General features: G+C 55.1%; 1 protein-coding gene across 2 annotated transcripts in view; it reads right to left on the bottom strand.

Moving 5' to 3' along the window:
* Positions 1–533: 533 nt before the first annotated feature.
* The window catches only part of smurf2 (SMAD specific E3 ubiquitin protein ligase 2), a 44,523-nt gene continuing 34,641 nt past the window's right edge, over positions 534–10,415 (bottom strand). The window contains exons 15-19 of one of the 2 annotated variants that reach the window (XM_031894671.1): positions 8,227–8,364; positions 6,003–6,123; positions 4,422–4,623; positions 3,669–3,744; positions 534–3,239 (exon numbers count right to left, since the gene is read on the bottom strand). In XM_031894671.1, coding sequence (XP_031750531.1) covers positions 3,140–3,239; positions 3,669–3,744; positions 4,422–4,623; positions 6,003–6,123; positions 8,227–8,364 — 637 coding nt within the window. In that variant the 3' untranslated portion in view covers positions 534–3,139. The remainder of the gene's footprint in view (positions 3,240–3,668; positions 3,745–4,421; positions 4,624–6,002; positions 6,124–8,226; positions 8,365–10,415) is intronic. The other variant, XM_031894670.1, reaches the window with a different exon arrangement.

Genomic DNA, 10,415 nt, shown 5'->3' with positions numbered 1-10,415 from the left:
ACCAAGGGAAGGGGCACATATACAAGGTGGGCACCAAGGGAAGGGGCACATATACAAGGTGGGCACCAAGGGAAGGGGCACATATACAAGGTGGGCACCAAGGGAAGGGGCACATATACAAGGTGGGCACCAAGGGAAGAGGCACATATACAAGGTGGGCACCAAGGGAAGAGGCACATATACAAGGTGGGCACCAAGGGAAGGGGCACATATACAAGGTGGGCACCAAGGGAAGGGGCACACATATACAAGGTGGGCACCAAGGGAAGGGGCACATATATACAAGGTGGGCACCAAGGGAAGGGGCACATATATACAAGGTGGGCACCAAGGGAAAGGGCAAGTGCTTGAGGTGAATGGGGAAGGGAAGAATAACACAGAGCAGTACGGGCATAATCCTCTCGCACTCCCAGCATCCTCGGCACAACCCTAGCGGGCAGCAACCTACCCCAGCCGGGGGCAGAACTCCCACACAATGGGCCCCGACTCTTACAAATGACAACGGCAGAGGAAAATTTTTTTTTAAATCTTTTTTTTTAATGAATCAGCTATAAATTGAAGCAGTTTCCCAACGTTACAGAATGACACTACTGGCGGCACCAACAGAACCGGGTCAGCACACTGGGAGCTTCCCATGAACACAGTAAGGCGGCTTTGTGACCCGTTGGCAGTAAAGGGGTTAAAAACTGTACTGAAGTTCAACACTGCACCCCAACTCTTAGGGAGCCCACAAACTTACTGGTACCGGGAGGGAGCCCCTCTGAGCCCACACACGGATCAGACAGAGCAGAACAATTAATGGCCAGGGAAAGAATTGAACGTTGCACTAGTGACTTCCTGCCAACAGGGGAGCACATGTGACTTCCTGCCAACAGGGGAGCACATGTGACTTCCTGCCAACAGGGGAGCACATGTGACTTCCTGCCAACAGGGGAGCACATGTGACTTCCTGCCAACAGGGGAGCACATGTGACTTCCTGCCAACAGGGGAGCACATGTGACTTCCTGCCAACAGGGGAGCACATGTGACTTCCTGCCAACAGGGGAGCACATGTGACTTCCTGCCAACAGGGGAGCACATGTGACTTCCTGCCAATAGGGGTGTGCTAGCGACTTCCTGCCAATAGGGGAGCACATGTGACTTCCTGCCAATAGGGGTTCGCTAGCGACTTCCTGCCAACAGGGGAGCACATGTGACTTCCTGCCAATAGGGGTTCGCTAGCGACTTCCTGCCAACAGGGGAGCACATGCGACTTCCTGCCAATAGGGGTTCGCTAGCGACTTCCTGCCAACAGGGGAGCACATGCGACTTCCTGCCAATAGGGGTGCGCTAGCGACTTCCTGCCAACAGGGGTGCACATGTGACTTCCTGCCAATAGGGGTGCGCTAGCGACTTCCTGCCAACAGGGGTGCACACGTGACTTTTCAGATTAGGGAGACCCCATTTACGGACATGGGTCCGACAGCCCTTCTGGGTCAGGTGACTGAGTTCTCGGCTACACACGCGCATTGCCTGGAAGGTTCTGACTTAGTGTCGGGTGAGAATGCCAATCCTGTGGGTGGCAGCTGGGAAGGGAGGAGCTACAAGCTGGGGTGCCCAAGGGCCGCCCCAAATAGGACTTCTTCCCTGGCTACACCACAAGGGGGCACTTTATCTTACTCAGTCTTTGTACAGGTACCATGAAGCCCCGGGGGGGGGGGGGGGGGAAAGGAAGAGGCCCGACTCTAAAGCACTGGCTCTGCACTAGTCACAATCAGTGCTCCAGAACATTCCCCCACCCTGCCACCAAGAAAGCATGGTGACTCCCGGCTGTTCTAGAGCAGGAGCTCGGTTCTAGTAGCTCTATGTTACAGACCATGAGTTTTCCGGACTCGTGCATAGTAAAAGCCCCCTGTAGGGGGCACGTTCTTACTTAATGCCCTGTCGGCACCTGTACCTGTTCTAGAGCAAACTCTCCCTTCTCTAGAGTAGTCACGGGGGGGGGGGGGGGTTCTAGCATGCCAGGGCCTGGGGGAATCTGCAAGCCCACAAGTCTATACACGTTGCCCGTACTGGAGAACTTGGGGTGCATGTTGGAACCCCCCGAGGCCTCGGAGCAGGAGAGGAGCGAAGTGATGGAACCACAAGAGACGGTTCCTTCGCTCGTGTCTCTGTGCCGCCCCCAACGCTTATTTACCCCCCAAAAACTGCCCTTTCCCATCTTACTTCTGCCCCAAATCTTACTCATTGCCCTCCAATGGGGGGGGGGTAATTAACCCATTTACTGCCAAACAGAACCTGCTGGGACTGACGCCTTCCATTTGGGGGGGGGTTAGAACGGAGCGCTGGCCTATACAGATATGTACAGAACTTTCACAGAAAATTCTCTTTTAATGCTATTTACACACGAGACCAGGATGAGACAGAGAGAGGTAGGTGGCCCTGATAAAGCTCCGCGTTGCCATAGAAACACAAATTCATTAGTAGCAAAATATGGCATTTTTCCCGTTTTTGCAGTTTTTCTCTGATTGGAGACGACGGAGATCGGCGGCGACGCCCACAAAGGCTTTTAGCGAAACTTCTGCTTTAGAATTTAAGCCGTTTGGTTAAAAAAATTGCTTTCTACAAAATTCAGTCCAAAAGAAAAAAAAAAAAATCCCAAAAACTTTTATAAGAATAAAGATAAAAATAGAAATAACAGGTATTAAATTATATATTAGTACGTCGGGGCCATGTTTAGGGTCGGTGGGCGTGTACCCAGTGATGTCAGAGGTCAGCCCCACCCCCGCGGAGCCACGTTCCTGTTTGTACCAATGAGGGGAAGGTGGGTTTGTGGGTCCGTAGGAGGGAATGTAATAGAACCAATCTCTTATACAAAAATATTAGTAGTCTTTATCCGCAGGAGTCTCCTGTGTGGGCCCAAGGGGGCGCTCTCGGCACTCGCAGCGCTCTCTCTGCGCTCTCGCCAATGTCTGGGGTCACTGGTTTAAATAGCAGCTTAGTCGCCCACAGACAGCGACTTTCTCTCGGTGAGACACACACGTAAGTCTATGCACACACACATGTCTCTCATCCCCTAACGCTCCTTTTATTGGCCGGGGTCCCAGTGCCCCGGGGCAGGGAGGCGGAATGGTGGCAAGGCTGGCGAGGCGGGCAAGGTCACTCCACAGCAAACCCACACGTCTCCTCGATGGCCGTCAGCAACTTCTCATACAGCTTCTCGTAGGTCTCGTACGGCGGGATGTCTATGCGGTTAAAGCTGAGAGAGAGAGAGAGGGGGAAAGGTTATGGGATGTCTGCCCGGGTCCTGCCCCTTCTACCAGCAAGAGAGGGGCAAAAGAACAAGTAAACATGGGGGGGGGGGTAAGAAGGCTTGGGGGGGGGGTAAGAAGGCTTGGGGGGGGGGTAAGAAGGCTTGGGGGGGGGTAAGAAGGCTTGGGGGGGTAAGAAGGCTTGGAGGGGGGTAAGAAGGCTTGGGGGGGTAAGAAGGCTTGGGGGGGGTAAGAAGGCTTGGGGGGGGTAAGAAGGCTTGGGGGGGGTAAGAAGGCTTGGGGGGGTAAGAAGGCTTGGGGGGGGTAAGAAGGCTTGGGGGGGGTAAGAAGGCTTGGAGGGGGTAAGAAGGCTTGGAGGGGGGGTAAGAAGGCTTGGAGGGGGGTAAGAAGGCTTGGAGGGGGGTAAGAAGGCTTACCAGGTATGAGCCTTGGGTAGGTTGTTAGTGCTGGCGTCGATCTGGTGAATGGTGAAAAGTCTCGGCCCCGCAGCACCTGCCCGTAACAAGGGAGAATTAGATCAGCCAATACCAGCACAGGATTCCCACAATACCCTGCAGTGAGAGGCCCCGCCCACAGAAACTCAGGCACTCCATGGAACTCGCCCCCTCTGCCCCCGGCACTCCATGGAACTCGCCCCCTCTGCCCCCGGCACTCCATGGAACTCGCCCCCTCTGCCCCCGGCACTCCATGGAACTCGCCCCCTCTGCCCCCGGCACTCCATGGAACTCGCCCCCTCTGCCCCCGGCACTCCATGGAACTCGCCCCCTCTGCCCCCGGCACTCCATGGAACTCGCCCCCTCTGCCCCCGGCACTCCATGGAACTCGCCCCCTCTGCCCCTGGCACTCCATGGAACTCGCCCCCTCTGCCCCCGGCACTCCATGGAACTCGCCCCCTCTGCCCCCGGCACTCCATGGAACTCGCCCCCTCTGCCCCCGGCACTCCATGGAACTCGCCCCCTCTGCCCCCGGCACTCCATGGAACTCGCCCCCTCTGCCCCCGGCACTCCATGGAACTCGCCCCCTCTGCCCCCGGCACTCCATGGAACTCGCCCCCTCTGCCCCCGGCACTCCATGGAACTCGCCCCCTCTGCCCCCGGCACTCCATGGAACTCGCCCCCAAATGAAATGGGGAGGAGCTTATTTGGGGTATATTTGGGCCCAGTACCTACCCTGTAATGCCTTAAAGCCCTGGAGGGGGACGCGGGAGGAGCCGGTGACAAACTGCAGCAGCCGGGCCCTTCGCTCTTCATCAAACGACTCCACCGCTTTCCAGAACCATTTCACGATGTTACTGTCAGCCGTGCAGTGTTTTAGCCGCGTGTTCGACTTCCAGTCATTCACATCGATCTTCCCCAGGCCGCAGATAATCAGCTGCAACAACAACACGGGGATGAGTTTGTCTGAAGCACCACAGGGGGTAAGTTACTCTCGGCCCGGCGCATTTGTATAGCAGGAAAAGAACAAGAGCATAACAAAGGGAAAGGTCCAGGGCCGGATGGGATTCATCCCAGGGTATTAATTGGGCTCAGCGCTGTGATTGCCAAACCTCTTCCCTTAATTTCCCAGGATTCCCTGAGGTCGGGCATGGTGCCGAGAGACTGGCCAATTGCTAATGTGGTGCCGTTATTTAAACAGCGATCCCGCTCTCAGCCTGAAAACTATAGGCCTGTTAGTCTGACATCAGTAGTAGGAAAGCTTCTGGAAGGGGTAATAAGGGATAGGATAGTTGAATACATTGCAGTTCACAATACTATTAGTTTGTGCCACAGGGGTTTATGGGTAACAGATCTGACTCATTTAGTCGCCTTTATGAGGAGGTGAGTAGGAACCTTGATGCTGGAATGGCAGTGGATGGGATCTACTTGGACTTTGCTAAAGCGTTTGATACAGTACCTCACAGAGGGTTAATGATCAAATTAAGGAATATTGGCCTAGAACATAATATTTGTAATTGGATAGAGAACTGGCTGAAGGATAGAGTACAAAGAGTGGGGGGAAATGGAACAGTTTCTAATTGGGCCAGTGTGGTTAGTGGGTACCGCAAGGGTCAGTCCTTGGGCCAGTGTGGTTAGTGGGTACCGCAGGGGTCAGTCCTTGGACCAGTGTGGTTAGTGGGTACCGCAGGGGTCAGTCCTTGGACCAGTGTGGTTAGTGGGTACCGCAGGGGTCAGTCCTTGGGCCAGTGTGGTTAGTGGGTACCGCAGGGGTCAGTCCTTGGGCCAGTGTGGTTAGTGGGTACCGCAGGGGTCAGTCCTTGGACCAGTGTGGTTAGTGGGTACCGCAGGGGTCAGTCCTTGGGCCAGTGTGGTTAGTGGGTACCGCAGGGGTCAGTCCTTGGACCAGTGTGGTTAGTGGGTACCGCAGGGGTCAGTCCTTGGGCCAGTGTGGTTAGTGGGTACCGCAGGGGTCAGTCCTTGGGCCTTTGCTTGTTTATTAATGCCCTGGGGGGGGGGGCACAGACGGTACTGTTGTATTTTTGCTGGCGACACTAAATTGGGCAGAACTATAAGTTCCATGCAGGGTGCGGAGATTATAAAAGACCCCCAGAAACACACCTTTCATACAAACACCGTATGGGAACTTACTACTGAGAAAACATTTATGGTTTTAGTTAATGAGGGCAAGTTGTAGTTTAACTAAGGGGGAGTTTTCTGGCCGGGGGGGTTGGTATTTGTGGCACCCAGAGCCCCCCCAGGCTGTGTGTATGGGCCTGAGGCACCCACTCCCGGGCTAATGGCCGACTCACTCACCTCTAGTTCCTTTTCATCAAATGCTTTCAGCAAGTGCTGGGGAATCACCTCGTTAAACCCCTTCTGCAGAGCCAGAAACTGCGCCTCGATCCCCCGCAGGAACCGCCAGTTCACATACAGCCTGAAACGAAGGGTTAATATTGTCTGTAGCAGTATGGCAGCACTCCAGATATGGCACAGAGGCTAGAAGGTTGGCACTGAGGCTATAAGATACGGCACTGAGGCTATAAGATACGGCACTGAGGCTATAAGATACGGCACTGAGGCTATAAGATCTGGCACTGAGGCTATAAGATCTGGCACTGAGGCTATAAGATCTGGCACTGAGGCTATAAGATCTGGCACTGAGGCTATAAGATCTGGCACTGAGGCTATAAGATACGGCACTGAGGCTATAAGATACGGCACTGTGGCTATAAGACTGGCACTGAGGCTATAAGACTGGCACTGAGGCTATAAGATCTGGCACTGAGGCTATAAGATCTGGCACTGAGGCTATAAGATACGGCACTGAGGCTATAAGATCTGGCACTGAGGCTATAAGATACGGCACTGAGGCTATAAGATCTGGCACTGAGGCTATAAGATACGGCACTGAGGCTATAAGACTGGCACTGAGGCTATAAGATCTGGCACTGAGGCTATAAGATCTGGCACTGAGGCTATAAGATACGGCACTGAGGCTATAAGACTGGCACTGAGGCTATAAGATACGGCACTGAGGCTATAAGATACGGCACTGAGGCTATAAGACTGGCACTGAGGCTATAAGACTGGCACTGAGGCTATAAGGTTGGCACTGAGGCTATAAGGTTGGCACTGAGGCTATAAGGTTGGCACTGAGGCTATAAGACTGGCACTGAGGCTATAAGACTGGCACTGAGGCTATAAGATCTGGCACTGAGGCTATAAGACTGGCACTGAGGCTATAAGATCTGGCACTGAGGCTATAAGACTGGCACTGAGGCTATAAGACTGGCACTGAGGCTATAAGATACGGCACTGAGGCTATAAGATACGGCACTGAGGCTATAAGGTTGGCATTGAGGCTATAAGATACGGCACTGTGGCTATAAGATCTGGCACTGAGGCTATAAGGTTGGCACTGAGGCTATAAGATCTGGCACTGAGGCTATAAGATCTGGCACTGAGGCTATAAGACTGGCACTGAGGCTATAAGACTGGCACTGAGGCTATAAGACTGGCACTGAGGCTATAAGATCTGGCACTGAGGCTATAAGATACGGCACTGAGGCTATAAGATACGGCACTGAGGCTATAAGATCTGGCACTGAGGCTATAAGATCTGGGCACTGAGGCTATAAGATCTGGCACTGAGGCTATAAGATCTGGCACTGAGGCTATAAGATCTGGCACTGAGGCTATAAGACTGGCACTGAGGCTATAAGATCTGGCACTGAGGCTATAAGATCTGGCACTGAGGCTATAAGATCTGGCACTGAGGCTATAAGACTGGCACTGAGGCTATAAGATCTGGCACTGAGGCTATAAGACTGGCACTGAGGCTATAAGATCTGGCACTGAGGCTATAAGACTGGCACTGAGGCTATAAGACTGGCACTGGGATCACTAGCAATTCACTCCCCATTTCCTTCTGTAGGACAGTGTTGCTTTATAACACAGACATGGAAGTAAGAGTCTGGGGGGGGGGGGAGTAAGAGTCTGGGGGGGGGGGGAGTAAGAGTCTGGGGGGGGGGGGAGTAAGAGTCTGGGGGGGGGAGTAAGAGTCTGGGGGGGGGGGAGTAAGAGTCTGGGGGGGGGGAGTAAGAGTCTGGGGGGGGGGAGTAAGAGTCTGGGGGGGGGGGAGTAAGAGTCTGGGGGGGGAAGTAAGAGTCTGGGGGGGGAAGTAAGAGTCTGGGGGGGGGAGTAAGAGTCTGGGGGGGGAGTAAGAGTCTGGGGGGGGAGTAAGAGTCTGGGGGGAGGGAGTAAGAGTCTGGGGGGGGGGGAGTAAGAGTCTGGGGGGGGGGAGTAAGAGTCTGGGGGGGGGAGTAAGAGTCTGGGGGGGGAGTTAGAGTCTGGGGGGGGAGTAAGAGTCTGGGGGGGAGTAAGAGTCTGGGGGGGGAGTAAGAGTCTGGGCGGGGGGGGAGTAAGAGTCTGGGCGGGGAGTAAGAGTCTGGGGGGGGGGGGAGTAAGAGTCTGGGGGGAAGGGAGGCTTCAGTAAGGACCATAAGGACTAGCTGTGCAGAACACACGGTGCAATTACCTGACATATTCCTTTTTAGTCTCCTCGGTGACCGGGATGCTTTTGCCGCTGGGTTTCAACTCATGTTGGATTAATTCCCCATAGGCGCTGTGTTCCACGCAAAATGTGTGATCCAACACTCCCGTTATATCATTCTCTCTAAGGGTCCCAATAATATAGCGGCGTCAGGCACGGGGCACAGGTACAACCAAGGGGAGAGACAGAGGGTGTCAGGCACGGGGCACAGGTACAACCAAGGGGAGAGACAGAGGGTGTCAGGCACGGGGCACAGGTACAACCAAGGGGAGAGACAGAGGGTGTCAGGCACGGGGCACAGGTACAACCAAGGGGAGAGACAGAGGGTGTCAGGCACGGGGCACAGGTACAACCAAGGGGAGAGACAGAGGGTGTCAGGCACGGGGCACAGGTACAACCAAGGGGAGAGACAGAAGGTGTCAGGCACGGGGCACAGGTACAACCAAGGGGAGAGACAGAGGGCGTCAGGCACGGGGCACAGGTACAACCAAGGGGAGAGACAGAGGGCGTCAGGCACGGGGCACAGGTACAACCAAGGGGAGAGACAAGAGGGCGTCAGGCACGGGGCCACAGGTACAACCAATGGGAGAGACAGAAGGCGTCAGGCACGGGGCACAGGTACAACCAATGGAGAGACAGAAGGTGTCAGGCACGGGGCACAGGTACAACCAAGGGGAGAGACAGAGGGTGTCAGGCACGGGGCACAGGTACAACCAAGGGGAGAGACAGAGGGTGTCAGGCACGGGGCACAGGTACAACCAATGGGAGAGACAGAAGGCGTCAGGCACGGGGCACAGGTACAACCAAGGGGAGAGACAGAAGGTGTCAGGCACGGGGCACAGGTAGATCCAAGGGGAATCAGAGAGAGAGAGACCCGGTGTGGGGGCACAGCTAGATCCAGGGGGAATCAGAGAGAGACCAGGTGTGGGGGCACAGGTAGATCCAGGGGGAATCAGAGAGAGAGAGACCAGGTGTGGGGGCACAGGTAGAACCAAGGTGGAATCAGAGACACCAGGTGTGGGGGCACAGGTAGAACCAAGGGGAATCAGAGAGACCAGGTGTGGGGGCACAGGTAGATCCAAGGGGAATCAGAGAGACCAGGTGTGGGGGCACAGGTAGATCCAAGGGGAATCAGAGAGAGAGAGACCAGTTGTGGGGGCACAGGTAGATCCAGGGGGGAATCAAAGAGACCAAGTGTGGGGGCACAGGTAGATCCAGGGGGAATCAAAGAGACCAAGTGTGGGGGCACAGGTAGATCCAGGGGGAATCAAAGAGACCAAGTGTGGGGGCACAGGTAGATCCAAAGGGAATCAGAGAGAGAGACCAGTTGTGGGGGCACAGGTAGATCCAAGGGGAATCAGAGAGAGAGAGACCAGTTGTGGGGGCACAGGTAGATCCAAGGGGAATCAGAGAGAGAGAGACCAGTTGTGGGGGCACAGGTAGATCCAAGGGGAATCAGAGAGAGAGAGACCAGTTGTGGGGGCACAGGTAGATCCAAGGGGAATCAGAGAGAGAGAGACCAGTTGTGGGGGCACAGGTAGATCCAGGGGGGAATCAAAGAGACCAAGTGTGGGGGCACAGGTAGATCCAGGGGGAATCAGAGAGAGAGAGACCCGGTGTGGGGGTACAGCTAGATCCAGGGGGAATCAGAGAGAGAGACCCGGTGTGGGGGTACAGCTAGATCCAGGGGGAATCAGAGAGAGACCCGGTGTGGGGGCACAGCTAGATCCAGTGGGAATCAGAGAGAGACCCGGTGTGGGGGCACAGCTAGATCCAGGGGGAATCAGAGAGAGAGAGACCCGGTGTGGGGGCACAGCTAGATCCAGGGGGAATCAGAGAGAGAGAGACCCGGTGTGGGGGTACAGGTAGATCCAGGGGGAATCAGAGAGAGAGATCCGGTGTGGGGGTACAGCTAGATCCAGGGGGAATCAGAGAGAGAGACCCGGTGTGGGGGTACAGGTAGATCCAGGAGGAATCAGAGAGAGACCAGGTGTGGGGGCACAGCTAGATCCAGGGGGAATCAGAGAGACCCGGTGTGGGGGCACAGGTAGATCCAGGGGGAATCAGAGAGACCAGGTGTGGGGGCACAGGTAGATCCAAGGGGAATCAGAGAGAGAGAGACCAGGTGTGGGGGCACAGGTAGAACCAAGGTGGAATCAGAGAGACCAGGTGTG

Source organism: Xenopus tropicalis, chromosome 10, assembly GCF_000004195.4.
Source record: "Xenopus tropicalis strain Nigerian chromosome 10, UCB_Xtro_10.0, whole genome shotgun sequence".
NCBI classification, from domain to species: Eukaryota; Metazoa; Chordata; class Amphibia; order Anura; family Pipidae; genus Xenopus; species Xenopus tropicalis.
The sequence above is the reverse complement of the archived record's forward strand: the minus strand, read 5'-3'. Positions and strand labels throughout refer to the sequence as shown.